The sequence below is a fragment of the Hoplias malabaricus genome, chromosome 2 (assembly GCF_029633855.1).
Source record: "Hoplias malabaricus isolate fHopMal1 chromosome 2, fHopMal1.hap1, whole genome shotgun sequence".
NCBI lineage: Eukaryota > Metazoa > Chordata > Actinopteri > Characiformes > Erythrinidae > Hoplias > Hoplias malabaricus.
The window spans coordinates 82,152,216-82,169,437 of record NC_089801.1 but is presented as its reverse complement, the minus strand read 5'-3'; the positions used below and the strand labels follow the sequence as shown (position 1 = coordinate 82,169,437).

The 17,222-nt window shown below is 35.6% G+C and overlaps 1 protein-coding gene and 1 pseudogene across 1 annotated transcript; one reads left to right on the top strand and one right to left on the bottom strand.

Moving 5' to 3' along the window:
* Positions 1 to 17,222, bottom strand: part of LOC136678639 (NACHT, LRR and PYD domains-containing protein 12-like) — a 79,960-nt pseudogene that overhangs the window by 12,703 nt on the left and 50,035 nt on the right.
* Positions 4,225 to 17,052, top strand: LOC136687658 (NACHT, LRR and PYD domains-containing protein 12-like). Its single transcript, XM_066662173.1, has 9 exons — positions 4,225 to 4,268; positions 9,077 to 9,355; positions 10,085 to 10,144; positions 10,304 to 10,660; positions 12,545 to 12,634; positions 13,938 to 14,091; positions 14,401 to 14,562; positions 15,244 to 15,417; positions 16,881 to 17,052. Exons 3-9 carry the CDS (start codon positions 10,087 to 10,089, stop codon positions 17,050 to 17,052), a joined length of 1,167 nt encoding a protein of 388 aa, XP_066518270.1. The 5' UTR covers positions 4,225 to 4,268; positions 9,077 to 9,355; positions 10,085 to 10,086.

The following is a 17,222-nucleotide window of genomic DNA, read 5'->3' as shown; positions in this document are numbered from 1 at the left end:
TAAAACAGTAATTTCCCAAAATCTTCACATCTGCATATCATTAACTTGCAATTATGCCCAAAGTAATGTTACAAAATTTGGGTACAAATCATGAAATCATGAAATGGACCATATACAGAATTGTACCTAATAGACACTGATGCAGTATGTATCTATACATGTAAGACTGGCTACTCTCAGCCTGGGTAACTCGCAGTTTCATATGAGATTTTGACAACTGTAGGAATTTTTAAGATGAACTAGAACAAATTGAACTGAAAAAGGTAAGTTAGGATATATGAAAGATTACATGTTAACATAAAGTAAGATCATTCAGGTTAAATGTAATATGATTACACCGTTCTTAATTTATCAGTACACTAATAAATACAGGAATATAGAATATGGACATCTCCAATTTCCTCCATGTTGTGCGGCTGGTGGTTCATGGTTAAAAAGCCATTTTGAAACACAATTCCATTATCGTCTAATTTGAAAAATTCTTCAACAGTTTGATACCTTCTCACTGCTCTGAACACACTGAGCTCAGTTTAAGGTGATCTTTTCTTGGTTGATGTTTAGTTGTTTTTTTTTTGTGGTTTTAGAAGTTTAGCAGTTTCCTAAGGGATCACATACCTGATGTAGTTTTTGTAAAGCCGGTGAGAATCAGCAGAGTCACAAAGAAAAACATCCTCCCTGAAAGACAATATTATTACCTTTTACTTTTGACTTTGCTTTGAACACAAATTTCATCAACTATGGAAAAAGAAAGAGAAATAAGTCACTCCATAAAACTAGTATGGGTACATGTTGTAGCACAGATGTTCATGAAGTGCATATTCACTCCAACAAAATCAGTTGAGTTTCAACAAACCGACTCTAGATGTTTTTTTATTAATCCTTTTGTGAGTTCCATAACATTTCTATTGGATTAACACCAGGACGTTGACATGGCCATTCCACAATATTAACTTTATTCATTCATCAACTTTTCCTCAGAAATGGTTTATAACATGATACACCTCTAGAAACATGTTTGTGATCTCCTGAAAATAGGGCCGATGTGCAACATTACTCAACTTGAAAGCCCAACATTAAATTAAAATAAATTCCAGAAGACACCCATCACATTCACAAAGAAGTCTATAATGCAAAGCTAATAGAAAAATATTTTCAAAATATTTTTGTTCATTGTGAAATAAGAAACTCTAGAAAACATTTGAAGTTATAACAATGTGGATTTGTTTTAATTCTACACAGGACACCTTTGACATTCTGCTGTAATCTGTAATAATAGCAACAATGTTTATGCATTTGCTTTGTATAGAACCTAAACCAAAAAAAAAAAACCATCTTAACTAATTAAAATTTGAAAAAGAAATCTTACTGCTGTAGTATTTTGCAATAGTAGAAACAGAGTTAATGCATTTACCCTGCAGTAAAATGCTACTGAATATTTAGTTCAAATATTAATAAAAATTAAACACTATTCATTTTGGTTTTCTATACTTAGTTATGATAACTTTTTAATAAATATGGTTGTACAGTTTTCAATCCTAGAAGCTAATGAAGTAACTGAATTATTGATTAACTGAATACAATATTTAATGCATTTGGTTTTACAATTATTGGTCTTACAAAAAATATAATACATGTATAATGGGGTGGTGTCAGCTAAAGGGGACCATGTTTTGGTAAATGTTTATTAGGTTATTAATTAAGCTATAAATGAGATCTAAAGATATTTGTATAAACTGTAACATGTCTCTTAAATATTTGTTTATTTAAAAAACATGAAAGTGTATAATTGTTTTCGAGTTATGAGAGTTAGAGCATAAGACAAAATATTATAAAAATGAGCCAATATAAAGAGACAATAACAGAAATTTCAGTTGAAATCATTTTAATTATAACAATTAATTCCTTTCATAACTACTGTCAGGGCATAACTGAAAAATATATATTTGAAAACAAACATTTTTATTTGAAAGGGGCTGTCAATGTTTTGAAACAGAAACATTTGTCTTTGTTGTTAAGTTTATTTATAATTAGTTTATTATCCTTATTAATGATGAGTGAAATTAGCTTAGCACACTTCTCAGACAATCTCTCACAATCTCCTCACTTCATATAACACCCTGCCCCGCCCACTTTAGCAACCTCAGGTCAATCAAAACTATTGGTGTAAGTGTTGTAGCAACCAGCTCTGGTAGCAACGGTGCAAGAGTGGTTATTGTGATTGGCTATAAACTTTAAAGGGCTATGACGCACTAATTTTATCTTTTGTTTTAGTTTAGTTTTTCTTTTTCTTTTTTTTTTGAAATGATCATTATAGGTGGATCATTTTGGTTCTGTGCCCTGTGGCATCTCTGTTAGGTTTAGGTGCTGTGTGGAATCACACACAGCCCTGATAGCAAGGACACGGTGGATGACTGTTGGCCCACTGAGGACAAAGTTAGTGTTTTACACAGCGCTTTCTGGGCGGACAACTGGTGATTAAACAGAATTTTAGACAAAATGCCACATTTTAGCACTTTTCCGTTCACAGTCCAATTTATTTTTTTTCCTTTATTAAGTTATTTTGTTATTCTTTATATAAAAAGATTAGTAAATAATTTTATTCCAGCACAGTGGCAACATTTTTATCACAATCATTTTATATCAGGCTTATACTCATTATTATATCTCTCATAGTTGTTGGTAATATTTGTATTAGTTTTCCTGAATAAAAGTCTCTGTGAATGTAAATTCTGTTTGAGGAGATTATAAATGATTTATATCCAATGGTGGACCAGCAGAGGTCTACATTCAGTGGTGTGCCAGCCTTTTTATGCCAGTGGGCTGATATTTGCTCGCTGTCTGGGAGGTTTAGTCATGAAAAGTGTACACAGCTGAAGTCACATTCAATAAAGTCGGTTTAACCTACCGTTAAATCGTAACATTCTCACCTTCTCCTTACGACGCCTGCGGTCAGATGTTTTTACTTTCTGTTTCCACCCGGTGCCTCATCCCTCTCCTCCTGCTGACTCCGGTCTGTGCACGAATACGGGGCTCCCATGGGGGCTCAGATATCCCTCGAGACAACCACGCGAACCATTACCCATTGGAAATAATAATAATAATAATAATAATAATAATAATAATTATTATTATTATTATTATTATTATTATTATTATTATATATTATATAATAATATTCTATTATAAATATTATTATTATAATAACCATACATTTTTTTAGTTATGTATTAGATTAACAATGAACAAACAACTATTAGCAAGTGATTATACGTGTGCTGGGTCTACATCCTGGATGAGGTTCAGGCTTGTGATACCTGGGCATCCTCATATTTTTGAGAAGAGTGCCCTCTCCTGGGCTTTTTAAGACATAGCGCTATGTGTTATTATTAGGTATTTTCACAAGGAACAGGCGTTTACACCAACTTTTTGGGAATTTTTATACCATAATTACTTGGGAATTTACATTCCTTTTAATATATTAAAAATAAACCAGGAAATATTTTGTTTTATACAGATCATTTAAATTGAACCACTGTTGATATGTTGATATTTAACCAAAAAACAACCCCTTTTTGTGTGTGTTTTAAGAATGTATGTCTTCCTGTGCAAGGGTCTCGGGGGAGACAAGGAAATAAACCAATTTGTAATTGATGTCATTCAGATGGCAAACATATTCTGGCACAGATCTGGCCTGTTTGCAAGGCGTGGGCCGCATGTACCAGGTGAGCGCCACGCGTCAGCTGAAAGTCAACCACACCACTGGGCCTAATCCAGAACAGAAGCTAACCACAAAATGTGGACCAGCCTTGTTTTGGATAGCGATATTACTGTCCGTTCTTTTTTAAATTTAACATTCAATATCACTTTCGTGTCTGTTGCAGTACAATATATATATATATATATATATTCTAAAAACATGTAAACACTACTTGGATTACTTTGAAAACACCAAGAAATTTAAAAACAGCGAAGGCAAAATGTTTATGCTGCTGTAAATTCCTCTTCCTTCTCTATAAATTATTATCTTATCAGCACAATACCGAGCATTTAACAGTTAAAATGATAATTATCTATCATATCATTTGTGATATTTCATTAACTGGTCCAAGAAATGATTGAAATGGCCTTGCCACATCTATTGGTTTTACGAGTTCTCCAAGTTAAAAGTTGGGGCACAAACCGTAGATGGACGGGGAGGGGAGGAGCAGCGGGTAGAAACTGAAAGTAACTGTGGAAGCCGTTAAGAAAAGGCAGATGGGATCAACGCAGTAAGTTCATTAATATATGGTTTTAATATCACCACACGACCAGGCTAACAAGGCTACGCGAGCTTTCTTTGTAGGTTCTATTAATAGACTGTAATTACCCACAAACTGAAAGTTATTGTATTTTTTATTGTTCATGGACAGCGTGGACATATATCGGTCCACTGTCGTAAAATGGTTGGCACACATTACTGTAGACCACTGCTGGTCCACCGTCGGTTATTGTCCTGTACAAGATCTCATTTTTTATCTCTTCACACAGATGTTAAATTCATAGAGACTTGTATTTAAAAAAACTAAAACATATAACTAATAACTTTAATAAAAGAACCTAATGAAGGAAAAATTTGTTGAGGTGCCAAAATGTGGCGTTTTGTCTAAAATTATGTTTAAAAAACGCTGTGCAAAACGCCACTGAACCTCCAACTTTGCCCTCAGTGGACCGACCAACCGTAGTCCGCCGTCTCATAGGGTTTACATTCAGATAAATATGGTATGGTAATGATAGACTATGAATGATAAATATACTGCTGGTGTTTTTTTATTTATGTATTGTTTTTCTTTTAAACATGGATGAAAAAAAAACGTTTTTTTACAGGGATGCTCTCAATCATGTTGATTTTAGCCTTTCTATGAGTGTTTTTGAACAAAAATATAACAAAAAACACCTACTAAACGACACCTGCTACTCGTAGAATTAAGTACAAACTGTGCATTATTGTTTTATATTTAATGGCTGCTGGTCTGTTCCACCATGCTGAAAACAGCTTTACGTCACAATGTTGGTGCTTACGTTTTCAGTCGTTAGGGGAGCAAGCTTCAGTGTGGTTATTGGCCCTGTCCCATTACTTGCACTAAGGTTTTCTGTATATATATATATATATATATATATATATATATATATATATATATATATATATATATATATATATATAAAACGGCTTATTGGTAAAACATCATGACAAGAACTGATGCGATTATATTTGAAATGTGACATTTCAAGTCAAGTCAAGAGTAAAGAGAGTTTTATTGTCAATTCTGCATATGTACAGGACATACAAAGGATTTAAATTATGTTACTCTCCTCTCCAAGATGCAGTAACATTTAACAAAAAACATTTTCACATTTAACATTTTCAACATTATTAAATGCACCTTTACAGTTTACGCACTTAAGTAACATTTTAGCTGTGTTGTGCTCTTATTTCTTTAAAATTATTTGAATATTTATGTCACAGGAATATTGTTTGGTAGCACTTTATGGTAATGCATTGTTGGAAAGTTGGAAATTTTATATTAATTCTATATTTTATACTCATTCTGTTATGGTTTGTTTTAGTTCTCATTGACACATTTCAGAGTTGTTTATCTATTCTCTGTCTGTTTATCTATGTACCATTGACAACATCACCTATCAGAAATATGTGATGGCAGATCCTGATGTCACTTGCCTTGTCACTTATTCTAGTAACATCTCAGTCATGTTATCCTGCAACTGTCATGACAGACACTATAATGTTATGAGATTTTGTTACATGCTTTATTCAGCTTGTTAACATGACACATATTTCCTGTGATTACAGCTTTTACAGGATATGACATTTGCCATGTCATGATTCTAGCATGATTATAGCAATGGTATGTAGAAAGATTCAAGTGTTATTTGCTAATGTAAATTTACATTAGCAAAAGTGAGGGCGGTACGGTGGCGTAGCAGGTAGTCTCGCAGTCACACAGCTCCAGGGACCTGGAGGTTGTGGGTTCAATTCCTGCTCTGGGTGACTGTCTGTTGGTGTGTTCTCCAGGTACTCCGGTTTCCTCCCACAGTCCAAAAACACACATTGGTAGGTTGATTGGAGACTCAAAAGTGTCTGTGAGTGTGTGTTGCCCTGTGAAGAACTGTCAGGAAGAACCAGGGTGTATTCCTGCCTTGCACCCAATGATTCCAGGTAGGCTCTGGACCTGCTGTGACCCTGAACTGGATAAGAGGTCACAGATAATGGATGGATAGTGAAAGTGACTATATGGATAGTGATAGCATCATTTTGAAGCCTGTAAAAATTCACATTGAGAGTTAAAGAGATAATACATTTATTTCTACATGTGGTCACAAATAAGCCATTAAAAAGTAGCAAGAGAAATTCATAGTGTCCCATTTGAAATTAAAATTTAAATTATAATAAATAAAAATAAAATAAAAATTTGATTGTACTATTATTTCTGAGATTTGTCTCTTTTCACCTCTCTTCCCTTATTCTGCTTTTAAAACTGATACTTGCTGTACATAAATTAGGGTTGATTTAACATATTTTACTGCAGTAATAGGATTATTGATTATTGAGAGCAGAATGGGACACTGGTTTACAGCCAAACTCTGCAATACAGTGTTTCACTGGTTTTTGAGATAATTTATAATATTATACATGAAGGCATTTCTGTGATGAACTTTTCTGCTGTTTTACAAAGCTGTAAAAAGTCATCTTTCCCTAAAATCCTCACACATTAGACACATCAGTTTATTCTTTTTGACAAGTTCGTCTGCACAGCTTTTCTGCTTATATGAAATCTCCAGATGATTCAAGCCACACCACCGAGAGCATTTGTGTTGCCTATGGAATTGTTGATAAACTACACCACAATAAGTACAGACAGCAAAACTGATTTCAAATAATATCAGAATCAGAAATACTTTATTGATCCCAGGGGGGAAATTGCAATTATTATTACAGTAGCAACCAGTTGTAAAAGAATAAACACTCTAATAAAAAATTTAACACAAAAGGAAATTTACAATATGTACACATCTATAATAATAAATGCAGATATACTGTATACAGCAGTAAGAGTATTGCACATTTGAGTTGTTACACTCATAATTAAAAAAATTGTTCTATTGTTTTTACTGTACATGTGTGTAATATTAGTATGGATAAGTGAAAATATCTCACATACCTATGCAACTCCCCCACTTTGAATCATTACTTCCATACCATCTTACTAAAGATTGTGTTTTCATATATTCTACTTAATAATGTCTGTTCTGTTGCCTATATTATATAAGACTAATGTAATTACTAATATCACAATGCCTCTTATTAACATAAAATATAAACCCAACATTGCAAATCAAACGGTATGATCACTTGCTTGATCACTTCATATATTAAAATGTCTCAACTTCTTTTGTGGGAAATATACTTTCAATTTTCTTAAAATGCAACCACGACAGAGTACTTTGCAGTAGTTTCACTTAACTGTATTATTTTTAGTATGTGTATTAGAAGAAGGAACATTTTCTTTCAGTGTTTTCTTGTCTCTGGTATTTCACTTCTCTCTGGTATTTGCTCGTAAAAAAATATCACACAACTTCCACATTCTGTAGAAACCGTTATGACTTTCTCTTGTTTGTTTAAAAAGCTTTTGGTTTCTGATATTGACTCAGGTCCTCTGAGAGAAGATTTATAAAATTTACATTGCAACAGATTGTTAACACTGATAACCTTAGACAGGTATACAGACACTGTGTGATTACTTCAAATAGTTAATGATAAATCTGTTAATGATAGATAAAAGGATTTTTGGTTATTATTCTGTTTTGACAGCAAAATAAGTGAAGTAGCCTGTCTGTCTTCTTTGAGCAGTGCTACTCACAATACTTACATTTATGAGCAGAAGTATTGAGACACCTACACACGAGCATTTATGTAATCTCATTTTAAACCCATAGGTATTAATCAAGTAATAATACAAGAGAGGGAATGCTATAATGAAAGATACTGGCACTGGTGTGCAGGGTGTGTCGGATTGTGGGTAATGGTGTGCCTGCCTACCCAGGGCCCTCCACTAGTTATAAGACCACAAAAAGGCTATTTGTGAGTTTAATGATACAGTATATGTACTATTCATTCTTGGAATAGATTACAATTGATAGATATGTTATTAGAGTCACTTATAATGAATTTATACATTTATAATGTCTTGGTTGCTTTATGTTTTAACCCAGTTATAAGACAATACATTTTTTTGTGTGTGTGCATAAAATAAATTGAAAAAATGTTTACTAAATTTGCAGCATTTCCTGTGTTTTAAAGTAAATCAGTACTAAAATAAAAACTAGCAGGCAACTTAAATACATGTCATTTCAACAGTCATACTTTTCTTTATGTTAAAGGTGCACTGTCTGGTATTTTACACATTTATAACACTAAACGATTTTGCTGTCCTCAAGGCTTTGTTTTCACCCTCTGGACAAAAGCTAGCCCTGCCCATGGGGGCTCTCCCCATGTTTGTTTTGCCCTGTCTAATGAGACCGGCATCACCCATAAAGCTTTCTCTGCGCAAGATGCTAGATTCAGCTAGCAAATATTCAAGACAGCACAACCATCCACATGTTCTTCCACTGAGAAAAAAAATGCACATTGCAATTCCTGTATCACTCACTGCCATGTGGCTTCTGGTGGACTGAAAGAGCGGATTTTCATGTTCCACTGTAAATAATGCTGCAGTTACACATTGTATAACCCACAAGCCTGAAATAAGCACCTTACTCACCAGTTTGTTATTCAGATTTCGTATTCCACCTTAAAAGCTACCAACTACCCCTAACCCCCCTAAAGTTGCCGTCACACACTGTTGTTTCTTTATCATTCAGTGTGTTTACACAGAGCTGTGCTTAATTTTCTCAGTGTTAAAACATAACATTTATTAGCGTGAAATTTGAATAAGATTCACACTACTGCAAAGGGAGGGCCTAAATTCACTGCTGCTCTGCTCACCACGGCTAATTTTCACTTTTTTTGCCTATGCTCCAGAACTGTTGGTCCTGACCGAGGAGAACGTCTGCTTTTATTACCTTTTATCACCAGTGAGAAGAACTCAGTCACACCTGTGTGGACAGCTCCCTTGCACAGATGAGGAGAGATTAGTCACACACAGTGAACCATGCAGCTCAGCAATGGCGTTGTTGGTGGAAATATAAATGTGCAAGACATTCCAGCCTGTCACATGCCCTATGAAAACCATACACAGAATCACTGAGAATAACTCAAGCCCAGTATTTAGGTAGTTTAGCTACATTTCTGCACAGTTCGGTGAGTACAATTACTGCACTTTATCTCACTTACATCGCCCATAATGTGAACTGTGTCTTCCTAATATTTATTGTTTTTGTCTTGCATTAATTTTGTGTTGTTGCATGTCTTACATTGTTATTACTTGTCTGGTGTTGTTTCATCTGTTTGCATTTCTGCACTTTAGTCCCCTGTGAGGTTTTTTTTATGTAGCATCTTGGCCCTGGAAAAATGTTATATTTTATTGTCATTCAGCTATACATTTGAAATTACAGTAAAATCCAATTGACATGACTTGATTTGAACTTTACACAGTGTGCAACCTACTGTAGAGTTCAGTTGACCCTTTCAGAAGTACATCCAGACTTTTGCAGTTTGATTAGCCTGGTATTCCACAGAAGAGTTGCTTTCTCAACTATCTGCCTGAATCTTTACTAATGTTTGTTTACTACTACATCTACTACTCACTTCAGGGTTTAATGGATGTCCTAGTTGAGTGTTACATGCACACTTCTGTTTTCCTGTACATGCATAACCAGTAAAGACAGATATAACTTAAATAATTGAATACATTTCTGTTTTTCCCATTGTCACTGTGCTTTGACCTTGGTTTTAGGAAAAATTTTGTATTTTGGAAAGACTTGTTGCCTTATTGTCAGATGTTGATGGGGTGTACTGTATTTTGTAGATCTGATGAACAGATGAAGATTATGCTGATAAGTAAAAAAATGTTGGTAATGTATCTTTCAGGGATGATCTACCACTGTGTGACTCTGCTGATTTGCACTGGCTTCATGAAAACTATGTCAGGTATGTGATCACTTAGCAAACTAATCAGATGTACAGGAAGGCTGCATTATCCTGGTCCTGGACATAGGCATAAACCACACACAAAAAAGAATGTCAAATTAATGAAAATTACATTAAAATTCTCAAACCATTAAATAGATTTGTTGTTTTTTTTTCCAGTCGCAGAGAAATTTAAAGTCACTGGTCCAGTTCTTCCTCTTATTATTAACCAAGGTGAAGATGTGGTTCTGCCCTGTTCTCTCCGACCGAACATCAGCGCTGTGGATATGAGAGTAGAGTGGAGTAAACTAGGAGTGAGATCCCTTATAGTGCATCTCTACAAAGACCGTGCAGAGAAAAATGATGAACAGTTTGAGGATTACAGAGGGAGGACCAGTTTATTTAAAGAAGAGCTGAAGAATGGCAACACCTCTCTGAAACTCTCAGCGGTCCAAATTTCTGATGAGGGAGTTTACAACTGTTTAATTGAGTCAAGCTCTGACTACGATGATATAAATGTTTATGTTAAAATCAAAGGTAAGTTTCATCATGAGTTTAAATATAGCCTATATGTCCCTAATAATAGTTTCTGTATATAAAATATTGGCCACACATAGCACTGTCTACACACAGCACACAGTCTCTCTTCAGTCTCTGTGTTTGGGATCATTTTATTGCCCAATGAGGCATTTACTGGACCTTGAGCATATAAGTTGTTCTTATACACCTCAGAATTCACAGTGCTACTAACTTCAGCAGTTACATCACCAATGGTGATAAGTCTGCCAGAACCTGTAGCAGCCATACCTGCCCAGCCATGACACCCCAACCATGTGTTGGCTCTAGTCATTAAAGAACAGGGTTACCAGGTTTAGAGCAACAGATGAACTACAGTCTGTCATTGTATAATTACAACATGCACATTTACAGAAAGTGAAGCTGATTAAATGGAAGATGAGTTTTTATACAAGCAGTTAGTTTTATATCTGATCTGTGTATATATCCTGTTACTACTCTCTTACTCAGTGGTTAGTAACAAAGTTGCTGGTAACAGGGTTGAACATTCAGGCTAATATTAGCCATTATTCATTAAAATATGCTTAGTTTGCAATGATATCTTTCTGTTAATTTTATGACAAACGTATTTACTATAAATTAAAAAGAAATTATTATTTTTTTGTACCTGTAATCTTGGTAACAAATGTCAAAAGGAGAACTGCAATACAATCGACAAATGTTGAAGCTATTCTACAAATATTACTAATAGGAGACAGGACTTACTTTCTCTTGGCCATGTTAGAAAGAGTCTTAATTATGAAACTTGTTTTTCATGTGCCTTATTGGATATCCTCTTCCTTTAGCAGTGTTAATGTCACATTGCGATTAGTTAAATGATCAAGGATAAGGTACAAGGAGTAGGATAGGTGCAGAAGATTTATTTTAACAATCAGACGAGGACGTAAACACAGGACGAGGAGGCTAAACACAAGGGCTAGGAGGCTGAACACTAAACAAGAACACAGAGCAGAAGGGCAAAACACAAAGCAAGGGGGCTAAACACAGAGGCTAAACAGAACAAAGGGGCTAACACCAAACACTGCTAAACACTGAACATATAACTTAAACACTGAACAGAGAGACTAAACAAAGAAGCTGACCACTGAACATAGACCCTAAATACTGAACAGAGAGCAACATAGAACACAGCAAGAATCAGAAACCAGGACAAGAAGCACAGACTACATACACAGTGACCCACAAACAGGAACCACTGACCTGGACTATAAAAAGACAACACAAACAAGAAACACCTGGGACAGATAACAATGGGGCAGAAACATAAAGGAGGCACGATGAGGGTGTGGAGCAAAGGCAGAGACAAGGAGGGAAACAAGAACCAAAACAAAAACAGAGCCATGTGCTAAAGGAGCCCATGGTGGGACACAGAGCAGGAGAACAAAGAGCAAAGAGCAGGAGAATAAGAAACAAGGCAAAAGTATGACAGTTAATATGTTGTGGATTATTGAAAAGAAGGACATAATACAAAAAGATGTATTCACCCACAAATAACCACACAGATCAAACTATACATAAAATAAGAAAAAACATAATTTAAGTATTAAATTTGACACATAATATTATCCTCAAGAATGCAGGAGAAGAGCAAATAGACAATTTAAAGAGCATATTTAAATTACTTGCATTATGAAATATATTTTGAAATTGTTTTTTGTAAAATTCTATGCATTTTGTTATGACTTGTTTTTTATATATGTTTTTAATAGTCTGTGCTTGTACTATTTGAAGATGTGTGATGAACTAAGAAAAGTCAGATATTTTCGAAATGAAAAAATAAAAGATAATTGCTCTGTGTGAATATGATTATTAACTTATTTTTTAATTTTTTTTTTTATTTTGTAGGACAAGTTTTCCATGCTTGGAAGATTATTGTGTTCTGCATTTCACTTTTTAGCTGTGGACTACTTGTATTTGCAGCTTTCATTTTGAAAGGTACATTTTACCGGACAATTTAAAATATAAATTCTTAATTATTATGTATGCTTTTAATACAGAACTATGAGGGCACATGTGGTAACAGTGATTGGGTTTAAATGCTCCAAGAGTTTATTATTGTTTTATTTAAGCTAATATCTGATTGCACATGTAAACAGCATAGTCTGATTCCTTTGATCAGATTAACAGTTTATTAGCAGTATGTGTCATGTTTTGCACAGGTCTTATTTTGTTTCCCTTTCCATGTGCTTGTTTTGATTTTCATAACACATCAGGTTACCTGTCCTAGCCACACCCTGCACATCATACAGCATGGCCTAGAGCTCAGGAAAGCACCATGGAGTGCATCTGCCTTCATGGGTGTCTTTGCAGATGAGCCTTGGTCATATATGGTCTTCATAGACACCAACACAGTCCCACATTGCTGTGTAGGGATCACCCATCACTCAGCTTTTGCTCTAGTGCTAACCCCCATGCAGCTCTTGTTCCAGTGCAGGTCCCCATTCAGCTATCCCAGCTGTGCTGACCATCATAGCAGCCACTCTTTATTTGGCCCCAGTGTACCTGCATCTGTCTGAAGAAATGCTTTAGCCGCTCTCAGCCCGTTTTAGCTCTTGTCTCAGAGATTCAGCCTGATTCTGTCTCATGCCCCTGTTCCTTTGGTTCAGTCCATTCCTGCTCTTGACCCAGGAAGTGTAAGTGGCACCACCTGCTGCCTGGCCAGTACCCCAAGATCTTTTTTCATGTTTTATATTTTGGACTATTGATTCTTTATTGAGTTTTCCTTGGTCTTGAAATATACCACATTAGCACCTCCATCCAGTCTACTCATCCTCACCAAAATACAGAATTACCATCCTCTGTAAGGAAGCAGCAATGTGATTGGCACAGGTTTGCTTTTAAAGAGCACCAGGCAACAGAAAATGCAGCTCCACTGGTAGTAGGCTGTGTTCAGTAGTGTGGTAGGCGAAAACACTGAAAATGCTTCTTAAACACCAATGGACCACGATGGCGCACATCTGGAAAGCACCAGACTAGCCATGCCCTGCATGTCTGTGGTATCAGTGATCATGTGACAGACATTACAGATGTTTCCTGTTCTCTTCTGTTTAAAAGCTCTGAGTCTTCGTCTCAGTCTTGTCAGTCATTTTATATTTGTAATAGTGGTTTGATGTTCATGTTGTCCTATTTTTATGTTTTGAACTCTAGAGTCGGTTGCCCTATATTGTTTTCCTGTGCAATATATGCCACATTTGTAAATGCATCCAGTCTCTTCCTTTTAACCACCTTTTATTCTCAGAAAAAGAGCTCTCACCTGCTCAATGCTCAGCTGTAGCCTACATGCATCGCCATTCAGAGAATGTGAGGAAGGAGTGGGATCTGAAAAAATACAACACATCAGTGGAGGGTTATAAAAGACTTATCCCAGCTGTCACAAACTGTACAAAGATTAGGTGAGTGATCGCTCTATTAATACTAATAAATCAATGATTGATGAAGTATATATGGCATTGTAAATCTGTATTCTTCTCTGGTATACAACAGATATTTAGTTTTAATTTAGTTATGATATTCTTGTTCATTTCAAAGTATTGTGAACATGCAATGGCTTATATGCACATGCAGAAAATTATGTTAGACTGAATAATTCAAGAATTGAAATCTCAGAATCCTCTCAGTGCTGTACTTACCATAAAGGAATAGCAAGAAGAACAATTTAAGGACAATTATTTTACTTACACATTTTTCTTCCTCCTTTGTAGATTAGCTAGTTTTCATTTCACTGAACAGTTAATTATCACACTGAGTGAAGCTCTACAGTCAGAAAACTCATCTGTGCAAGAACTGGATCTTAGTTATAATTACCTGCAGGGTATAAGACTGGGAAAGCTCTCTGCAGGACTGAAGAGAGTGGAGACACTCAGGTCAGTGTTACAGATAAACCTATTATATGATTTTTAGGATGTGTTTATACTAGTCAACTTTGGTCTGATTAAAACAAAGCCTAGTGCAATTGTTCTTTTAGTTTGTTATGGTAAAAGCTTCCTTTCAGATTCTAGTGTGCACCACAGGTGGGTCTTGGTCTGTTTTTAAACAAATACTTGTTTGGTTGGTTTCAATAATGAATACAATAAAACCACAGGCATGTAAATGAAACAACCAACAGAACATGGTGTCACAAGATTCGGCATTAAACATGCCGTGAGAGAAGAGATTATGAAAAGACACATCTTTAGTTCAGGCAGTGGAAGAATTTCTGGCACAGTTTAGACTAGTTTACCCTATCCATTTTACCACTTCTTACCTGATATACCATCAGGTACACAAACCAAATAAGTGCATTAAGCCCAGTGTAGGGCATTGTTCTGATCACTGGCTTGCCAAATATATATCACATATAGGTTTTTTTAAAAATTATTATTTTTTTGATTATATATTTTTCAGAGTGAACAAACCAGGATAAAATGTCTTTTTTTAGTCCAGACCAAGGCAATCATACTGCAAGTACAAACATACTGTTAGAATCTTTTATATCTAAATGTAAACACTTTGTTTCATGTTCCATTATGCATAAAATATCTGTTGTATGTATTGTGCTTTTACAGCCTTACAATGTGTAAACTCAGTGAAGAGTTCTTTGACACTCTGCAGTCAGCTCTACAATCACAAAACTCCTGCCTGAAAGAACTTGACCTCAGTTACAATGACCTGCAGGATTCAGGAATGGAGAAGCTCTGTGGTGGACTGACAAGTCCACGCTGTAAACTGGAGACACTCAGGTCATTATCAACATTTCATGTAATATTGGAATGTTATGCTACAGCCAAAGCAACATGTAAAAATCAACAAGTAAGATCAGTTCATCACTATACTACAAGGTCTGTTATATTCTGAAAGTAACACTGTAATCATACACAGGATAAGATGTAAAATATCCCATTCCAATCCATTAAAGCTTCACATACGGCTCACCACACTCTCTTCCTACCAGCAGCCACAAAATTCTGTTATCACCCATTATTTTAACCTTACACCTAACCACTCAGGTGCGCCTAGTTACACAAGTGCACATACCCTGTGTTGATACAGTACTGTGCAAATGTTTAAGGCCCCAGAGTTGATGAGATTTAAAAAGCCATTTATCTGAGCAGTGTTTATTTGCTAAAAAACAAACAACAAACGATGCACAACATTAGAATAAAACCCAGTTACATTATTCCAGTGTGATACTCTGAGTGTGAATGAGTTTTTTTAATGCTTTCCAAATCTCTCCTCGTGGAGCCCATATTATTTGAGGTTATCGTCCAACACCTAGTTTAAGTGGTTAATAAATAATTTTTAATGTAATAATGATAATGATATATATATATATATATATATATATATATATATATATATATATATATATATATATATATATATAAGATCCAGATATGCAACCTAGCACAAGTAAAAAGCAATAGTCATTAACTTTCAATTATTCACCCAGACAACTGATACTATATAATGAAATATTGATATTCTGATAAACCTCCTTTGGCTGGATAGATTGGGGTGTTCTCTCAACAGTGAATCATACATGTTGAAAGACAACACTGCTCTGTCTGTCACTCATAGTCGCCACAAACATGCTATAATGTTCTATAGCATATCGGTGTCACAGCTGTAATTGTTGAAATAATACTGTTAGGTGCTGGGCTAGCCACCAGAGCCACCACTGAGTAATCCCCAAGATGGTATGTGGTGGGCATTGAAGAATTCAAGGAAAACTCTCTGGAGAAAATCATACAATCAGACCTAAAATTGTCTCTAAAGTAACTCATTCATTCATTGATTATCTGTAACCCTTATCCAGTTCAGGGTCACGGTGGGTCCGGAGCTTACCTGGAATCACTGGGTGCAAGGCAGGAACACACCCTGGAGGGGGCGCCAGTCTTTCACAGTGCAACAGAGACTCGCACCTACAGACACTTTTGAGTCGTCAGTCCACCTACCGTGTGTTTTTGGACTGTGGGAGGAAACCGGAGCACCCGGAAGAAACCCACAGGGAGAACACACCAAACTCCTCACTCGGAGCGGGACTTGAACCCACAACCTCCAGAACTCTGGAGCTGTGTGACTGGACCTCGCTAATCATCTCAGATCTGTCTCAGTGCCATGGCCAAATGTCAATAACAAGAAAAACATATCAAATCAAATGCAGTTTGTAACTCATCTTTTTCTGTTTTCTTCCACTTTTTAGATTAGCTGGTTGTGTTCTTACTGATCAGTTAATTATCACATTGAGTGAAGCTGTACTGTCTGAAAACTCCTCCCTGAAAGAACTGGACCTTAGTTACAATGACCTGCAGGGTTTAAGGCTGGAGAATCTCTCTAACGCACTGAATAGGTTGGAGGTTGTAATTGGTACATAAACAAACTGTTTATGGTAATAAACAAACTGTTTGGTACAAGTTAACACTGCCTTGTTTCTATACTCATTGTCCATTCTCTAACATATACTCTGTAGTTCTACAATTAAAGACACTATATCATCTGCAGCTCTTTTTTTTTTCACCCTGTTTTTAATGGTCAGGACTCCCAG